The sequence below is a fragment of the Betta splendens genome, chromosome 10 (genome assembly GCF_900634795.4).
Source record: "Betta splendens chromosome 10, fBetSpl5.4, whole genome shotgun sequence".
Classification (NCBI taxonomy): Eukaryota; Metazoa; Chordata; class Actinopteri; order Anabantiformes; family Osphronemidae; genus Betta; species Betta splendens.
Genome location: NC_040890.2, coordinates 9872471 through 9892099, shown reverse-complemented (window position 1 = coordinate 9892099; position 19629 = coordinate 9872471). Strand labels below are relative to the sequence as shown.

Below are 19629 nucleotides of genomic sequence, written 5' to 3'. Positions count from 1 at the left end.
GCTTCATCATCATTTCAAAGAGATCAGTGCTGCTCGTCTCGCCAAAATGTTCAACTCACTCTTGCTCCAGTTGCTACTGATGCTGTCACCACTGACACTTTATACCACAGTTACAGACACGTCAGAGGAAAAAACCAAAAATGGAATCAATGATAGTATCAGTCTTACTATCAAATGTTCCACTAGGTTCATATCAAATAAAACAATCTATTACTAAGCAATTACCTCCTAATTCCTTATCAAAAAACACTTCTTATCATATCTTGTGACACCACTGGTTAACATTAATTTGAAGTTGAAGACTACTTCAATTTAAGGTTGGTGACAAAAGAGTGGACAACAATATTTAAATTAAAATTAGATGTATTTTTCATAACAATAGGGTCACTTTTTATGTAATAATTAAATTTAATGTAATAAAATACTGTTGAACTGAGATGCCTATAGAGACATTTTGACTTGCAGCAGAGAAGCACAGGTGGAAAACCTTAAATGAATAATGACTGAGTTCCTTGAACTTGTTGCATTGCAATGAGCCAGCATGAAGCTATAAATAAAGCAATATATATTTTTAATAAACTGTGCATTTCCTGTGCACAGACAAATTGAGTGCAGTGCGTAGGCACATGGGAAGCATTTTGACTCATGTCTTTACTCTTGTACCACACATTAAGTCAAGTAAGTTGTTACTGAGAAAATATGTTCCTGTAAATTTCTATGGCTGAGAAGACCCCCAAAAGGTCAATTTTAGACAGGTGTGGAGGAGCTGTCCAATATCTACAGTATTTATACCCATGCCACGAGTTTTGGAATAAAGAATTGAAAGGTAAATAATAAATGTTGCCTTAACAAAAGGACAGTATAACATATACCTCCCAATGCCCCTGAGTGAATGTGAATGTCTTCACACATTTGCCATCATTTTGTTGTGTCCTTTGCTCTGTTGCTGCAACTGACAATTCTTGTAAAGTGCCCCATCTTCAGGTAGAATTTAGTAATAAATGGTACAAGCGAAGAAAGTTATTAGCTATTTCAATCTTAAAATAACATTTTTGTGATACCCTCATCAAAACGCCTGAAGGGGTCCAAAACATATATTTATAAGGGTCTGATCTGTTTATAGAATAAAAGGTAACTATGTTCGTTTTCTAATATATTGAGTAATGCACCTTACAATTGTACCTTAGTCAAGTATTTCTATTTCATAAACAGTGATATTACTATATAGATATATTTAGTTCAAGCCAGTCCACAGTGGCAAGAACTAGTCTTAGGGTGGAAATGATGCAACGTTGTTGAAATTAAAATAAACTTTATTAAATGTTTGCAAATTATAAACAAATCCTTTTAGATCAAATTTAAACCAGCTGTTGACAGTTTTAAGCTCGTTGAATATGAACCCAACCATTCTGACTCCAGCTCCGGTACCCAACTCCTGGCCGCTCTCTGGCCCCGCCCCCTTTTGTCAGCGTAGCATAGAGATGTTTTGTTGATCATCTAGCTCTGTAAATATGCTAATATTGATAATGTTAAACGTGAAATTAATTCTTTACAGTGCTACACAAGGATGCGACGCTTATTGTATAGAACAAAAAAAAAATCGGCTAGACAGTTTTCACTGACTCGCTAAATTCATTAAATCAAAATACCATCAGTGATAAGACGGCACCGCTCAAGGTCGGGTTCGGTTCCCACGAATCGGTGAACTCTGGTGAGCCTGAACCACTCAAAGCGGCAGGGCCTGCGAACCGCTCGGCCAATCAGGGAGCAGAACGGAATTCGGCTAGATGCGCCATTTTACTGCGTCCAGAGCCATCCGGTAAGATGGTCCCCTCGCTTTGTCTCCCCTGAACGGAGTTGTTACGGTATTCTTTTCTCGCTTCGGTACCGTCGAAAATCTGGAAATTGGGTTAAAGTGAGCCGCATTTACTAGAAAGACGTGTCTGGGTTGGACAAGACATGACGACATTGAAAAGCAGGTAGGAGCGCGGTCTGGTGGGTTTGTTTAGACAGGGAATTCTGCATTGATTACTGTGCTACCGTGGCTAGCGGCGAGCCGGGCCACGGCTCTGTGTTGTCAGTGGGAGCTAGCAGGCTAGGCTAGCTGAGTCGTAGCTGCTAGCTGCGCAGCCGGCAATGTTCAAGTTCATACACAAGCACGATGAGACGTGATTCGGAGAGACGCGTGCATTTCCGGGTGCCTGTTGTAGTATTCAATATTCACAAATGCGTCTTTGAAACTGCATGTATTTTGCGCGGTTTTCCTCCTCCTAACTTGAACGTCGCTACACTCATTTAAATGCTACCAGGTAGTACCAGGCTCCCGCTAGCGCGCTAATTTGTGCCATGTTATCGTCACAGGGTGGGAAGGCCCGTGCTTGCATTTTCGGTGCATGCCCATGCATTGGACCATGTGTGCACTGCCGAGACTGCAAGGTTGCCAGGGCAACGTGGGGCAATGAAATAAGTGGTTCTGCAGTAACGAAGGCAGCTGAACCCGGTGGTGTTAGCGAGACAGAACTTGGAGTCCCTAATACTCAGGTATTCACGTGCTGTCAAAATGGCAACAGGCTACGCTGACGATAAATAGCGGTAAATGGCACAGCGTGTGCTTTTTCTCGGACTGACACAGGGTTTTGCACAGATTGCGGCCTAGCTGCTAGTGGCGGGACTGAGTGTGCAATCAGCACACTATGATGACGCAAACAGCAAAATAAACAGCAGAGCCTGTGTCTCAGCAGCGGTGCGCTCCACATAAGCGTATGTAAAGCACAGTGTTGTTTATTGGTGACACTGTCATTCCTGAAATTAGATCGGTTTGTCTCTAGCTGAGAGTATGAGACAAAACAAAACAAATGGTGACTGCACATTTTGTGAAAACGTTCCTCTTGTCTGTATAAGCATAGTGACAGATCATTACACAGTAATGTATCGTATGATGATAATAAATACCTGTGAATAGTAATATAGACAAGATCCATTATAAATATTCATTATACAAGTCTGAATTTGTAGATTTATGTTTTCTACAGTATGTCATTCTGACTAATGGTATAGACTGCCTGGAAAAAGAAAATTGTTTACAGTTTAACACCATCAGTACACAATAGGGTAATAGTCAATTTAAATACTTTGTGGAATTCTGTATTCATTAATGGTGTATAAAGAAACAAGAAATGGGGCAACTGAGCCCTGAGTCGTTTCTTGTCTGCCTAAAACAGTTATATGTCATTCAAATACATTATACGTGACCCTAACATTCCAATACATTCACTAGGAAACAAATGTCTTTCCAGGTAATCAATCTGGCTTCTTCTGAATTAAACCTAGAAACAATGGCGGAAAAAGCAGAAGAGGTAAGTATCTGTCTTTTCAGAAGTAGCTATGTTTTACTTAAATTAAGGATGACAATACTAAATAAAATATTTGTTTTATGCTGTTAAACTTAGCCCGGTAGCTCAACAGAAACAATTAAGCCCTCCTCCTCTCGCAACAAGAGGTGGGTATCAGATTACTAGTTGTCTCTATTTGTTGTTTTGGGATTTTTACCCTCTTGAAACTTTTCACAGAAACCTTAAATTGTTCAAATATTGTGTTAACACATTTTAGGAAGCCTGCTACTGTCACTAAGCACACTGGACGCAATGAATCTGATGTCTCAGCTGATACTGAAAATGAAGATTTCACTCCAGAGACTAATATGGGCAGCACATCCAAAGGTATGAACTAGAGACATTTGTCAGTCTTGATTGAGATAATTTTTAGGCTGAATATGAAGCAGATTTCTTTGCTATTCCTTTCTTTAGGCACTTTGGTGATGAGGCCAGCTGGAAATGAAAATAAAGGTGCTATGAAGCTACGAGTGGATTTCAAACAGAAACGGACAGGTACTTTCATGACATTATTAAGAATTGTTGCTATGGTCATGTTCACAAGTCAGAAAGAACTTGCTGTTGTTATAAATTAACTAGTTAATGTAGAAAGAAATGCAAACATAGTAATCAAAATTGGCTTTTGGTTTCTTTGGTTATTTTAGGTGATACCTTGCCAAAGAAGGTAAACTGCACTGCTTGTGGAAAACAAGTAAACCAGTTTCAGCGCAACTCATTGCATGAACATCCAGCTCTAAAAGTCCTTATTTGCAAGGTAGGAAATTGCAAATGAACAATTCATATGCTTATTACTGCTAAATTATTAGTCCTGTCCTGTGTTTGTAGTCTTTAATTTTTAATTTATCAAAAATAACAGTATCACCTCTTCTTCTAGTCATGCTTTAAGTATTACACAAGTGATGACATCAGCAGAGACTCTGATGGGATGGATGAGCAGTGCAGGTACAAAAGTTAATAAAATAACTTAGCATTAGGTAGTATACACAGTGTATGTAAGACCCGATTTGCTTGATGACCTAAATTCTGTTGTTCTAATTGTTTCCTTTTGTAGGTGGTGTGCCGAAGGAGGCAAGCTCATCTGCTGTGACTACTGCAACAATGCCTTCTGCAAGAAGTGCATTCTGCGCAACCTGGGCAGGAAGGAGCTCTCGACTATTACTGATGACAACTCAAAGTGGCACTGCTATGTGTGCAGATCAGACCCTCTCCAGGACCTCATCTCTAAATGCCACCGTATTATGGAAAACCAAGAACTTTTGCAGCTCAAACAGCGAAAAAATGATAAAACAGGGGGACATGAAAGAAAGAGTCACACTAACAAATCTGTCAAAAAGCACAAAGAAGTTGTCAATGGAAAAGAACACGTGGAAGGCTCAGGGACCATGACGTTTTCTTACAAAAAACTACAGGTACCCAAAGAACTTATAAAGAAAGCAAAAAAGCTTGTGGAAACTACAACTGGCCTGAACAACACGTTTATTCAGTTTATCCAGCAGGCATCTGAAGAGCAGGGAGATAAAACTATTAGGTATCGGCACCTGAAAGCCTTTAAGGCAGTGCTTGCTGATTTGAAAAAAGCCCACAATGCTCTGGAGGAAGCTTTAGAGCCCGAGTTTAAAAACATGGATCTGCAGAATGGTAATGAAGGGCAGCATATTGTGAAAGCGTCTCCTGATGTTGTGGCCTCTGTAGAAAATGATCACAAGGAAAATGTGGTGGTTACAGCTAATGAGGCTAATGCATGTGAGGAGCCAGAGCAGGAGCAGCATAAGGAACAGGAGGCAGCACATGATGAAAGTTCAAATGACACTGAGATGAAAGACTGCCAAACAGACAATTATGTAATCGAAAAGACTGTCAAAGCAGAAGTCTGTGATGATGGACCGATATCTGCTGGAGAAACATCCCTGGACCATGATATTATGTCTGTACCACCTTCAGTTCCTGAGGAGCTTTTTCAAATGGTAGAGAGTCTTGCAGAGTCCACCATTTTGTCACAAACTGACCCAAAAACTGACCCGAATTCGCCCGCAGACACTGACACAGAATCTAATGAAAACTCAACAGATGCCCAACACCCACGGCCTAAGGTGAAGAACCTCATAGTGAAACTGACCCCTGTGCCAGTTGTGACAACACGTGGGTCAAGAAGCTCCAGGTCCAGTAACAGAGAAAAAGAGGCAGAGCTGCAGAAAAAGTGTAAAGAAGAACCTGTGGAGGACAAAAATGCTGCTGATAATACAGTAGATGGGATAGACGGCCCACCACCCAGCCGTCGCTCTAGTAGAGTGAAGACCACTCCCTTGAGGAAGCAAACTGACAAGAAGGGGGAAGCGGAGACCTCTGAGTCGGAGTCAGAAGAAGATAAGAAGGCCAAATCCAAAAACACCAAAAAAGACAACGGGAAAAAGACCAAAGCCTCAGAGACTAAGACAGTGGACTCAGACTCAGATGAAGTTCCTCACGCACTGCTAGAGAAAGCAGCAGCAGACCACAGCACAGACGAGGACAAGGGCAACACAGGAGCAAAAAAACACTTCAATCGTAACATCACTTCAACACAAAATACGGACAAAGCATCCAAGCGTAAACGGAAGTCTGAAACCTCTGATTCAGATTTGGAAAACAAAAGTAAAAAGACATCAAAGAAAACGAGACATAAGGGCTCAGACTCCTCCAACTCTGATTCTGAGCAGGAGGAGTCCAGGAGTAAAAAGAGCGCAGCAAAGAGGAGATCTAACCGTGTGGAGAAGCAAGATAAAAAAGATAAAGAGAGAGGCCAGAATTCATCAGAGAGAAAGGGGGCTGAACACAAGCGGTCTTATGAAAAGAAGCGCAAGGGAAGGAGCTCCAAGGCAGCTGCCAAGCTGGATTCTTCCTCAAGTGAGCATGAGGAGGAGGAACAGGAGCAGGCTGAAAGTGGCTCCGGAGAGGACAGTGATGAGCAAAAAATCAAGCCCATTGTGGAAGATAATATGGTGGAAGGCAGTAGACGTTTTCATCAGTCCTCAGGTATTTGGCCTGCAGTGCTGGGGAACACTCTGATGTCCTTGGTGTTCATCATTATAAGACTATTACCTATTTACTGTTTCTGCTAAAAAATTTAATTAGACAATTGATCATTTTAGCTGTGTGGTAAATGTGTAGCTGTAGCAGTTGTTAAAACGTCGATGTCTGGTAATTTACATGTTCAACGTGCTTGCTTGCATCATGTGAACTGTTCTTTCTTAAAGGAGATGAAGTGGATGATAAAGAGGATGCCTCTCAGATGTGTGAAATAGGTGACGATGATGACCCGGAAAACAGGTACGTAAGTTACAATGAATTTCTGAATTACTCAGGATCTCTCAGGTTTACTTATTAGTCATCAGTGAACGCAGGTTAAACTAGTGGGATTTTTGTTTTTTTTTAGTGTCAGGGACTAACTGTGGCATTGATCTAACAATTTTATTAGTTAATTTTGTAGAGTAATCACCTGAGCAGCACATGTTTTTGTGTAAATAATGCATTTTCAGTAGTGTTTACCTTTTTTAAGGGTGAAAAGTAATTTAGCAGAAGTATTTTTTCTTTATATTGTAAACCTTAATCTCTGCTTGCTAATCTAATTTTTAAAAATCTTTTCCTCATTTAAGGATTGCAAAGAAAATGCTTCTTGCTCAAATAAAGTCCAACTATTCTTCTGGAGCAGAGAGCTCTTCTGATAATGAGGATGCAGAGAAAGATGAGAAGTCGTCCAACAAAGTTAAAAAAGAGAGTGAGGATGAAGAAGAGCATCAAGGTAGCATTAACTAACCATAGGCAGCTGTTTTCAAATGAGCCAATTTTATTGTGTCATATTTAATGCTTTGCGTCTGTTGTTGAAGACGATGTTACAGAAGACTCTGGTTCGGATGTTGAAGTGAAGAAGCGTGGCCGACGCCACAGACTTCTTCGCCAAAAGCTCTCTTTGAGTGAGGGTGAATCAGGAGAGGAGAAATCTCCAAACAAAGAGAAGAGCAAGGGAAGCAAGAAGAAATCAGGGCGGAAAGGTTCAGTAAAGATTTGTCATCTTTGTCAACATCTGTGTCTGATGTTCATCAATAGCAAATCTCCCGAGGGCTGCCATCAGCTATTTACTGTTGCAATTTCTGTTTTGGTTTTTCAGTTGACAGTGACGACTCTGACTCTGACTTTGAAAACTCAGAAGTCAGTGGAGAGTCAGGTGTAAGTGAGGAGGTTAGTGAGTCGGACAACGATGGGAAGAGGCGAAAGACCAGGTGAGTCCTCCCAACTTCAAACGATCAGTGTTTGTAAATTGGTTTACTGCCTCCCAAACTAGATTAATATGCTGCTTTTGCTTAGTCATCGTTTACGTTGTTTTCTTCAGAGCTGCAAAGAAGAAGGATGATGAGAAACAGAGAAGCTACAAGCAGAAGAAGAAGCGACGCAGGATCAAAGTTCAGGATTCCTCTTCTAGCAATGAAAAGGTATTTAAAAAGCAGTGCAATTGGTAGCAGGCTTCAAATACCCCAAGGGCTTTTTTGACATGGCTGGATTTGTCAATTGGTGGAGATGGACCCACATAACCTTTACTCATCCGTGACACACAATGTTATTTGAACTTACCCTGGAGTGTGTTGTGAGGATTAAGGGCACTGCTTAATTATGGAGTTGCTCTGATCATAGGAAGTGGGAAGTGAATTTTTTATTTTCCCAAGGGCATAACATCAGAGGGCTGAACTTAACGCTCATTTCCACAGAGTGGAGAGGAAGATGGTGACGACCAAGATGGAGAGGGACGGAAAGGACGCAAAAAGATCCGCAGAATCTTGAAGGACGACAAACTGCGGACCGAGACGAGAGATGCTCTGAAAGAGGAGGAGGACAGAAGAAAACGTATAGCTGAGAGAGAGGCACTTAGAGAGAAACTACGTGAGGTAAAAATACAAAGTTGTGTTTCTTTTCTTTTTTGTTAAAGACTTGCTTTATGTTCAAAGCTCCAAGCTGGTTCTCAACATTAGGGTGTGATCTTAATTCCATGATATGTTGATTATTCCGGATTATGAGGAGATAATGCACAGAGCCGTGTTTTGTCTTGTTGACACTGTAAGGTCTGCCTGCTGCAGTCTGAGCTTTGGTAAATTACTTATGTCCTGAAACTATTGGTCAAGAAACTAAATATTGTTCTGGGTGACTCAAGTGCATTTTTGGGGCATCCATCCAATATGCTCATGAGTGAGCTTGATGTGATTAAAATTAAATGTGATCTTTTTTTTTTAATATTGTTGTAGTTTTCGATGCAGAGTAATATGAGCACCACCTTTTAATGTGCAGAGGCATACTTACTAGGTACTGACAGGTTGTTGTGATTTTCCTATAACTGCCTTTGATCTCTCTTTAGGTGATTGTGTTGGAGGAGTCTTCTCAGGTAACATGTCCTATCACAACCAAACTGGTGCTGGATGAGAATGAAGAGACCAAGGAACCCATAGTGCAGGTGCACAGGAACCTTGTTACAAAGCTTAAACCTCATCAAGTTGATGGTATGTTAATAATAATGCACCCTATCCATTGCATGTTTCCATTGTCAAATCTGATGTGCAGCTAAAGGTCATATAGAAACAACACACAGTATTAGTTGAGAACTAATAAGTCGAACCAAAACTGTTATAGCACTTTGGAAGCTAGCTTTGGTACAAAACCCTCTGTAACACCTCTGGAACACATCTGCAGTAATCATACTTTTGTTTTTGTATTCTTTCAGGCGTTCAGTTTATGTGGGACTGCTGCTGTGAGTCTATGAAGAAGATTCAGAAGTCTCAAGGCTCTGGATGCATCCTTGCTCACTGTATGGGTCTAGGAAAAACACTCCAGGTTCGAGGGGCATATTCTGTTTTACCTAGATATTCATAATAGTGTGACAAATAGGTATAGAAAGAAATTGTGTTTTCAGTGTTAAACAAAAGGGAATCAGGTAGACCATTAGTGAACCGCTGTCTTCCAGCCCATGGGAGATGCCAATCTAATGTCATGTGCTGGAAAAGTATTAAACACTAAATATAAAAAATTGTTAAATTTTGGCTTAGGTTGCTTTTACTTTTTGGTACCTTCAGTGTTGTGCAATCTAAAGTTTAAACAATAAAGAAAGAAATAGATTGAATTAGAATACCTGAGGTATTCTATGTGATTACTTAAATGTTTTTATATATGAGCTGTCAGACTTAAGTGATGAACCTGTTCCTGAAAAGCCAACTCTATTACTGTGGATCTTCTCCATTTGCCCTGTAGGTGGTGACATTCCTTCACACTTTGCTTCTTTGTGAGAAAGTTGACTTCACTACTGCCTTGGTGGTTTGTCCTCTGAATACTGTCCTTAACTGGCTCAATGAGTTTGAGAAATGGCAGGAAGGAATGAAGGATGAAGAAACTTTAGAGGTAATTGCCTGAAATTGTAACCTTTTTAGGGAGTTCCACTCGGACCACTTTTTCCAGATGTTTACGCAATGCATTGACCGTCTTTATGTTTAACAGGTGACAGAGTTGGCCACGATAAAGAGGCCTCAGGAGCGAGCGTATGCCCTCCAGCGGTGGCAAGAGGTGGGAGGCATTATGATAATTGGCTATGAGATGTACCGAAACCTTACACAGGGCAGGAACATCAAGAGCAAGAAGCTCAAGGAGACCTTCCAGAAAACACTGGTAGATCCAGGTACAATTCAGTATGAAACTATGTAACAGTTATTGCTAATGTTTGAAGCAACCAATGCAAGTGTGGCTGGGAAAATTTAATAAATAAATAAAGTATGTTTATGTTGGTGTAAATGGCCATATGTAAATTAATGCAACTTTGAGATGTTGCTAAGGAAGGAAGATCATGGATACTACCTGTCAAAAGCTTTTTGTTTTCCATTCATTCATTCACTCACACCAGGTCCGGACTTGGTTATATGTGATGAAGGCCATGTCCTGAAGAATGAGGCATCTGCTGTGTCTAAAGCGATGAACTCAATCAGGACAAGGAGGAGGATTGTGTTGACTGGAACACCTCTACAAAACAACCTTATTGAATGTGAGACACCCCTCTAATATAAAGATGCTGTTAGATTGAGATTTATTTTAGTTTAACTTTTAAAACTTGTGTTTTTTTGTGTTTACCAGATCACTGCATGGTGAATTTCATCAAGGAAAACCTGCTTGGATCAGTTAAGGAGTTCAGGAACCGATTTATTAACCCTATCCAGAATGGTCAGTGTGCTGACTCCACACCACAAGATGTCCGGCTTATGAAGAAGAGAGCCCACATCCTCTATGAAATGCTGGCTGGCTGTGTCCAGGTTACAAATTATAGCATAAATAAATTACTCACATTTCTTTTGACCAACTATTGTTTAGCATCTAAAGAGAAGGTTTCTGGTTTCATCAGAGAAAGGATTACACGGCTCTCACCAAGTTCCTGCCTCCCAAACATGAATACGTTCTGTCGATAAGAGTGACCCCACTTCAGTGCAAACTCTACAGATACTACCTGGAGCACTTCACTGGTGAGAAGCATCCTTTTAATAAAAATGTTGCACAGGCTCCAGATGTTCAGTGGTACTTCAGTTAAGTTGCATATCATATACAAATTATTTGAGTGTGAGGACTAAAGGAGTCTTAGCTCAAAACTACATTGAGTTTAGAATTGTACTAAAAATCCCTGTAGTCCAGAACTAGGCCTGCGGGAGTCTTGTTTCTCTTCAAAGTGACTTGATGTTAGACGGGTTTTTAGATAAATGGAAGGCGTTTCTGGTCTTTTACTTTTTAATGCTGCATTGTTAAGTCGTTTAGTGGACTTTACTTTCCGAATGTGGCCTAGAACGTCCATGTGTGTATTAGAGTGGCAGCTGGCATCGTTCCGCAGGCAGGGTTTAAGCCCAGTTTCCCACGTCTCTCTAATGAAGAGCTCTGGGAGAAAGGGAACAGAGGGAGGGGGGCAAGGGGGAATTGTGGGGGTATAAAGGAAAGGGAAAGACATTTTTAGGGAGGAGGGACCAGAGGTTTTACACCAAAAGTGAAAACAAAGAACAGGAGAGTTGGTATGTAAGAAGAGGAGTGACTGGGGGGCGTTGGTGGTATGTGCTGTGGCTAATTAGGCCCGGGTTGTTCATAGGGCACAGTGCTGATGTTGTGACTCTGGTTCTGGACCTCCACAGCGGTGCCTCTGTGCATACAGGACCAGCAGTCAGCCTGCAGGCCCACAGCTCATTCAAATTCCACTGTAACTTCTGACCTCTTGGGGTCAGTGCAGGGCAACGTGCACTTCACCTGTCATTAACTTTTCAGTACCTGCCCTTCTTCATGAAGCCAGTAATCAAACGTATTATATATGTTTTAGACTTGGCATCATGTTTTAACTTTGTTGCTGTCTCTCTCCTACTTTTTCCTGTATTTTTTTACGAGCTTGAGGGCAAATATGTCAGTCATCAAGTCTACCGTTCACTCGTTCATCTATCTTTCTCCTATGCTTTGCCTTGTGTGCAGGTTTGGGGAATGCTATGGAGGGAGGCCGAGGCCGTGCAGGGACCAAACTCTTCCAGGATTTCCAGATGCTCAGCAGAATCTGGACACATCCATGGTGCCTTCAGCTGGACTACATCAGTAAAGAGAACCGGGTAGGAAGACACACAACCACACTAAATTTGGCCTGATAAACTGAATACATTAGTGCAGATCACACTGTATAAGTGGGAAGACCGTATAAATGTGATTGTGACGGGGTGTGCATCGTTCTTTTTTGCTTTATACCTGACACAAATGTGATGTTGCAGGGTTACTTTGATGAAGACAGTATGGAGGAGTTTATTGCCTCAGAAACAGAAGAATCTTCCATGAGTCTGACCTCTGAGGATGAAAGAATTAAAAAGTAAATTCAGTCATTTTGTATACGTAACCAGAGATGTAATTCTTTAATTGTACCACGTTTTATTGTACCCCTTGTTTACCCTGTCTCCTCTACCATTGTGCTCCCACTAATAGGAAAAAGAAACAAGGAAAGGGCAAAAAGAAGGGCTCCGATGAATCGGACAGCGATGATGTGGAGGTGATCAAGGACTGGAACACCAGCTCTCGTGGCAGAAATGGGGAGGGCCGAAACAGGGCGGAGTCTGTAGAAAAACGTAAGTCGGGTGCTACTAGGAGGTATTTAGTATTGTACCTATATCTACAGCACAGGTGGTGATGCATCATAGACAGGAGAGGGTTTGAGACAGAGGCCCCCTCTTAAATGTGACACAATGATTGTTTTGCTGAATGAGATGTCGAGATTTTTCTGATCTCAAAAGATTATTAATTGAGCGATGTGATAGATTCCTTTTGTAATGTATTATTTGTTCAGCTGGTGTAAAGAGACTAATCTGTAATATCACAAACAGCTCAGCCCTCTGGCTCTGCACCTGGGAGTCCCTCTGCTGACTGGCACAAGGAGTTTGTTACTGAGCCTGATGCTGAGATCCTGGAGCACTCTGGAAAGATGGTGATTCTGTTTGAGATCCTGCGCATGGCAGAGGAAGTTGATGAGAAAGTGTAAGTGTGTCTGTAATCATGGGAAAAGGGTTGTGATTAACACAAACACCTTCAGCTCAACAAAGTAGAGTGAATTGTAGCTGTAAAAGTGAAAATTCTATCCTATACATCCCCAGGTTGGTGTTCAGCCAGTCACTTATCTCCCTGGACCTGATAGAGGATTTCCTTGAACTGGCTTGCAGAGCTAAAGATGAGGAGAAAGTGTCTCCATACAAAGGTATTGCAGTCAAACCTCCCCCCTCTCATTTTCTTTCCAATTTGTTCCACTACTTCATCAAATAATGTTTCTATTTCCATATGATCAGCTTTAATCTAAATGTTCTATTGAACATTGTTGGTGGTTTCATGATGTTTAGACGGCCAACCAACATTGTATAACTTAAGCTGCCTTTGCTTTCCTAAGGTCAGATTTTGTGGCTTTTAAATATAATTCTTTGAACCTACAAACAGTTTGAAAGCTCTAGAGAAGAATGAAGTATTTTCATAAGGAAGTGCAGGTTTCACACTCACAAGACAGCCCACATGCAACATAGATTCTTGTACATGCTGATCTGCTTATTACCCTTAAACACACGCAGACACACACCGCCTCTGGTGTAAGGTCATGTTCCTAATTAAACTTGAGCAGCTGTTTTTACTTTCATTTTGAAAATGATTAGACCTTGACTTTATATTCCACAAAAAAATGTTTGCTCAAGGGTTTGTAATTTGTAATGAAAAGATCACAGTGCTGTAATTGGAAACATACTGAAATGTTGGTTATGAAGGCTGGTAGGGGGTTGGCCATCATGAAGGCTAAACACGGCCGGCCTCGCAACCATCTATCTGCTTTCTGCTTATACCCAAACTAAGTCCTTTTGACAAGGAAAAGGCCTAGCTGGCGGTGAGGCTTTTGAAGGTTTACTGCAGCATATAAGATGATGTTGAAGAGTTAACGCTGATATCTCAACTGTGATGTTGCTGCAAAGGTGAAGGAAAGTGGTTCAGGAACATTGACTATTATCGCCTGGATGGCTCAACCAATGCTACCACCAGGAAGAAATGGGCAGAAGAGTTTAACGACACCAGTAACACAAGGTGATATTTCTCATACAATTATAATCAGTTGTTATTGATGCTATCAATGTTTATAAAATATATTTCCATCACAATCTGTGCAAGCTATGCATCAACATAGTATGCAAAGGGGAATTGATGCATACTTTTTAAAATTTTTTAATGCTTTTGCAAAACTGTGATATGTTTTTATGTTTCACCTAGTGTGTGATAAAGCACAAAGCAAATGCTTTAAGCCATAATTTCAATGTTTCACTCTCACTTTCCCAGAGGCCGCCTGTTTCTCATCTCTACACGAGCTGGGTCCCTTGGCATCAACCTGGTGGCAGCCAACAGAGTCATCATCTTTGATGCCTCTTGGAACCCCTCATATGACATCCAGAGTATCTTCAGAGTATACCGCTTCGGTCAGCTTAAGACGGTCTTTGTCTACAGATTCCTGGCGCAGGTGAGCTTGTCAGTTTTTGTTTATTTCTATCTGTAAGTAAGCAAAGAATAGGTGTAAGAAGTGGTATTTAATCTGACAAAACTAAATTTCACCAATAAATGACAGTGGCTCCAGTGACCCTTGTTTTTTTCTCACATGGTTTCAAGCTATTGTTACATGCTGAGATGACTTACAGAAAAGTAAGCTTTTGTTTCCTCCTTTTTTTATTTAAAAAAACTTGTTTTTTTAAAGGGTACAATGGAGGAGAAGATTTATGAACGGCAGGTGACCAAACAGTCGCTGTCATTCCGCGTGGTGGACCAGCAGCAGATCGAGAGACACTTCACCATGAATGAGTTGGCTGAGCTCTACACCTTTGACCCAGACTTACTGGACGATCCGTCAGAGAAGAAGAATAAGAAGGCCACGCCCATGCTGCCCAAGGTATACATGTACACCTGCTCATAAAAATTTGTTTTGATGCCGGACTAAGTATAATTTTAGAAGTTGAACATAGACTAAATTGATCCTCTACCAACGCTGGACTTGGAATTTATAGTTTTTCTCAGGCTAATCCTCAAAGAAATATAGTTGTAAATGCCAAACCGGTCTTTTTTACTTGCACTAAGTAGAATGCTCTTTCCTTTTGAAGTGTAGCACTTCCACCTCATATCCTGCATGGCCTTTCTGGCATAATTCCGCGCTCCCCTTTTTCTCTCAGGTGCTGTGTCACTATTTGGGCCCCCTGGGGTTTAATAAGACCATACAGCCCTTACATGGGCCATCCAACCCTGCACAGCTGCAAAGATTTGTCTGTTTACTGCTATTTACTAAATAGTCTTCTCATTGCAACACTGCTGCTGCCCTGCTATAAACCTGTGCTTCTTTTCATTCATTCCTCTCTGTTTTTTACATCTCTGTTGATCTTTGAATTAGTCCCATCCTTTCCCACTCCTCCCCTTTTCCAGTCTTGGGGTTTATTCAGATCCTCTTAAGTGGTTTTACCTCTTTGTTTTGGTTTGACCTGGGTTACTCTGCAGACATCTGTGGATAAAAGACACACTGTATATCCAGCTTGCCTGCTCGTTCACAGTACGTCCAAGAGGCCTTTCAGAGCACCTTGATACCTCGGAAAATCTGTTTTCCATTTACACTGTCAAAAGATCTTTATCGGTATTGCCTTCATGGGTATTAACAGGTAGGAGCACTGCGTGAATCCACTCAGCTGGCAGCTGATACCATTGCTCTCACCTTCTGAATCTTTCTAAACCTTTCTTACAGCACTGAGAAGCACAGTTGGAGATTTACAGAGGAAAGATGTGTTCATTGAGTCGCGGCCTGTTAGATGTGTATGATCTTTAATGAGCCCAGTGACATTTATGTGAAACAGTATTAAAGACGGAGAGACTGACAAGTTCTTTAACAAGCTGACCTGTTTTGGCTCGGAGGTTAACTAGGATGTGGAAGCAGGACTGTAGTATTATGGAAGGAATTTGCCGTCTGGAATGATGTGAAGATGAGTCAGACACCCTCTGTGCTTTTCAGCCAACAGCTCTGCACAGGAGAAAACGATTGGAGCCAATGCAGAAGTTTAGTGCTTCTTCTCCTCAAGTCTTCACACTGTGCAGTGCAGGTTTCACAACACAGGACATATTGCTTTTAAAGTCGGGTCACGGAGGTAGTATTAGATACTTGTGCTTCATCAGTTTTGTTGAAATTTTTGTCTCATCCTTGTACAAAAACTGGTTGCCAAGTCATTTTTCTTCCTGGCCTCTGGTTAAGTTTTCCCCTGTTGTTTAGTCCTCTACCTGCTCATGTCCGTCTAGGCTTATTTCTTTACCTGCCTAGTACGTCTGTCCCCCATTGCCCAGATGCTTCGTCCATGCTGATGTCCCCACTCTTTTCTGTTCATTATTCCACATCAGCTTCACCCCCACCAACTTTGTGACCATCTGTTGTGTCGGACTCGCCATTCAGCTTCTGCATGTTCAAAGCAAGCTCAGTAAAGTTGTTTTTCTTTTTCTCCCTCTGGCCTCCCCTGTATGATGAAGGGTCATTATTTAAGCCCCTCTCTTTAAGATGTCTCTGCTCTCTTCAGAGAAACTAATTGGAGACAAAGGAAGCAGGCGCACTTCCCCCTAATAACAAAGAAGGCCTGCGCAACCCAGACATAAGATTTTTAACCCTCCACCTACTCTTCCTGATTTCCTGTTCATCACACTTTTCACTTCCTTCTAACATTTGATCATGTGCATTCAAGCCAGCGTACACAACTTAAAACACAAAATGTTTCTGCATTGTTTACTATCTGAAACTAGCAGACTGTGTACTTGATTTACTGGATAAGCTCTCAGCAGGTATTGGCTGCAGTGGTCATTAGGCTGTGGGGAATCACAGGGTGGAGAGTGGAGCACTAAGCCCCACCATGTTTGTCTCATTAGGTGTAAGACATTACTTTGGCTTAAATACCTCCCCTCAATTTGTTTTTTCCAGTATCCTCATCATATCTGTTATGATTAGTGGATCTTTAGGGCTTTTTGTAATTGAAGCTTGGTGGGCACACCTCAAGACACCTACTAGAAACAATACCGTCTCAAAGAAACATGCTTGTGCTTGTTGCAGGTGGAGAAAACAATAATGACTGTAAAACCTTGAGATTGAATAGTTTCAGGTGACCGATTTAAATTTGATCACACCTCTCTGTAAGTTCTGTCTGTAGAATATAGATACTGTACATCTGGGCTGGACTATCAGTAACAGCCTTTTTCATCATCATCCAACACTGCAACTCCTCAATATTGTTTCCAGTGCCACACTTTTGTTGGCCATTTCTGTACTACTGTAAATGTTACTTTGACTGGTTGGCCGTCTTACAGAAACATGCTACTGGATAGCTGACGCTTTTTTAGGAGTAAGTGTTTTGTCCTTTTCTGCCCTATGTCATATACATAGTGTTTTTTCTAACTACTAGTTAGTTGCACACTTTTGAACTCTGAAACACGGTGTGGTCCCGTGGCCCGCTGATGTCAGGCTCTGTGCCGTAGTTTCTGCAGAGAAACTATTTAGAGCAGGCCAACGCGGTTCTGTGTATCATGTGCAGCTGCAAGAGAAAGAGCTTGGACTGGCTATGTTTAGGTATTACAAATATCTCAGCCATTTGCATTCTTTCTTCCAGGATCCTGTCTTGGCCATCTCTGTTGCTTTGGTTAAACACACCTGTGCGTCTAAAACAGTTGCTGTAGTCAGGCAACTGAGGAATTCTCAATTTGGCGATTTAAAGGCGCTCTCTGCTTATTACTAATTATGTTGCAATCCTAACAAATTTGGTTTTCTCACCATCTTTTCACTGTGCACTTTGTTTTTCTTTATGGTGTTTTTTTTCTCTAGCAGAGCTTGACAGAAATATAATTAAGCAGTCACTGCAGAGACACAGTTAAAACATTCTCAACAAAACAAGTGGCTGTTTAGGTGCAGGAAATTTGGTTAACATGGTCGAGTTATTCTCAGCTTAAAGTATCTTGTGACCCAGCCAAAAAAATCCTGCATGCGTACAATCCAGCCGTATTAATGCAGACAGGTGTTTAATTGCCTCAGACCTTTTTACAGTTGAGCGTCACCTAAAACCTATTGGTGAAGTGGTGCCTCAGCCAAGTTGTTAAGTCTACACGAGGCCCACTTATGTCGACTTACAAGTTTTCATTTGTGTGATGTGAGAACTGCGGAGTTTGAACCTGCTTTATATCTTTTATGGACTGCTGGCAGTCTAACCATTTTCATGGTATATTCGTGTAAAAGAATTTGGCTTAAGGCACGCATAAATTTGTTTTCTGGAAAGAATGGGGGGAAAGGTTTCACACAGCGGTGACTATCGTGCATGTTGGATGTCTTGTTCGATTAGTTTACCATCTATGCTGTTTTGCTCCACTGACTCCTTTTTGTTTAGTATGGCCTGCCACCTCCATTATTACATCTGAACACATAAACACACTGCAATGCCAAGATTTCTTCCCAGATTTCTTGCACTAAGAAAAGAAAAACTCACCCTGCTTCCCCATATTTTTTCCTCAGAGGGGAAGAAAAACCAAATTGAGTTGAGTGGAGTAATTTAACTCTGTCTAAGCATCTGCCCACCCAGTGCTTTCTCTTTTCCCCTGCAGTAAAGTGATGTATGCAGCTCCATAAGGATGACAATAGGCCAGGTCAAGTTACCTACGATCATTAGTGCTGGCTCAGGACACACACACACGCGCGCGCGCGCACACACACACACACACACACACACACACACACACACACACACACACACACACACACACACACACACACACACACTGCACAACATGATGGAAGATGGACCGGACCACCCCAGAGCCTTGCATGTGGGCATTACTTAGGTATCCTACAACGCACATGGATCTGGTAGCTTCTGTCATTTGACCTGCAGCTCCACTGACCCATTCCCAGTGAGAAGTGCTCATCTGTCATGCATTTGAATAGAACCTATTCATATGTACTTTAGTTAACAGTTTGGTCTTTTCCAGCGAGTAGTTACTGTTATTTGTGGAAAAAAAGCATTCTAATATTTTTTAGTTAAGCCATTGTCTTTAAACAACACTATTTGCCATGAGACCTATGTCGTCCATGTTAAACGTCATGAATCGACAGAAAAGGCAAGTCCTTGTGTGAGTCGACAGGTGTGAGAGCTTAGATGTGTCTGAAATAACAGCAGGACGGGGCGGCTAAATGCTACACATGCTTTAACACAGCAGAGGCTGAAGCTACAACACTGAAATAGCGGCTTTAGAGAAGAGCCTTGGAGAGCTTCATGAATGTGGACAGAACTGTTATGTTAAGTGCCGCAGCATTTCAGGCACCAAGCTTTAGAGACTTGGTGGTTTATATAATCAGTTATGTTTGAACAGGTGCTTAATAACACATTTCCGTTTTCAAAATAAAACCAATGGAAACTCTCAAATGCATATATGTACCATAGATAGAAGCTCCGTGCATCTACCTGAGGGAATAATAAGCCGCTCAGGACTGAGTTACTGCGCAAATCATCATTACTGGCAATCAGCTCTGTCAGATGATCCTGTGCTCATATCTACGGAGGTCTTTTGATCTTCTACTCACCTATTTTTGAACGAAAGCCTTGAGCCATGCTTTTTATGAGTCAAGCCATCAGGACAATGTTTATGTTCTAATTAGAGAGTA

General features: G+C 41.4%; 1 protein-coding gene across 2 annotated transcripts in view; it reads left to right on the top strand.

Moving 5' to 3' along the window:
* The first annotated feature begins 1800 nt into the window (after positions 1-1800).
* atrx (ATRX chromatin remodeler) overlaps positions 1801-19629 on the top strand; it is a 23112-nt gene continuing 5283 nt past the window's right edge. Inside the window, exons 1-30 of one of the 2 annotated variants that reach the window (XM_029166098.3) lie at positions 1801-1979; positions 2362-2541; positions 3297-3356; positions 3450-3499; positions 3610-3719; positions 3807-3887; positions 4037-4146; positions 4267-4334; positions 4444-6404; positions 6626-6698; positions 7025-7170; positions 7256-7420; positions 7537-7648; positions 7759-7858; positions 8132-8308; positions 8773-8914; positions 9136-9245; positions 9660-9806; positions 9903-10080; positions 10303-10440; positions 10530-10705; positions 10795-10912; positions 11892-12022; positions 12179-12273; positions 12387-12526; positions 12782-12932; positions 13049-13149; positions 13901-14009; positions 14259-14436; positions 14668-14859. In XM_029166098.3, the coding sequence (XP_029021931.1) occupies positions 3336-3356; positions 3450-3499; positions 3610-3719; positions 3807-3887; positions 4037-4146; positions 4267-4334; positions 4444-6404; positions 6626-6698; positions 7025-7170; positions 7256-7420; positions 7537-7648; positions 7759-7858; positions 8132-8308; positions 8773-8914; positions 9136-9245; positions 9660-9806; positions 9903-10080; positions 10303-10440; positions 10530-10705; positions 10795-10912; positions 11892-12022; positions 12179-12273; positions 12387-12526; positions 12782-12932; positions 13049-13149; positions 13901-14009; positions 14259-14436; positions 14668-14859 (5280 nt within the window). In that variant the 5' untranslated portion in view covers positions 1801-1979; positions 2362-2541; positions 3297-3335. The remainder of the gene's footprint in view (positions 1980-2361; positions 2542-3296; positions 3357-3449; positions 3500-3609; positions 3720-3806; positions 3888-4036; positions 4147-4266; positions 4335-4443; positions 6405-6625; positions 6699-7024; positions 7171-7255; positions 7421-7536; positions 7649-7758; positions 7859-8131; positions 8309-8772; positions 8915-9135; positions 9246-9659; positions 9807-9902; positions 10081-10302; positions 10441-10529; positions 10706-10794; positions 10913-11891; positions 12023-12178; positions 12274-12386; positions 12527-12781; positions 12933-13048; positions 13150-13900; positions 14010-14258; positions 14437-14667; positions 14860-19629) is intronic. The other variant, XM_029166097.3, reaches the window with a different exon arrangement.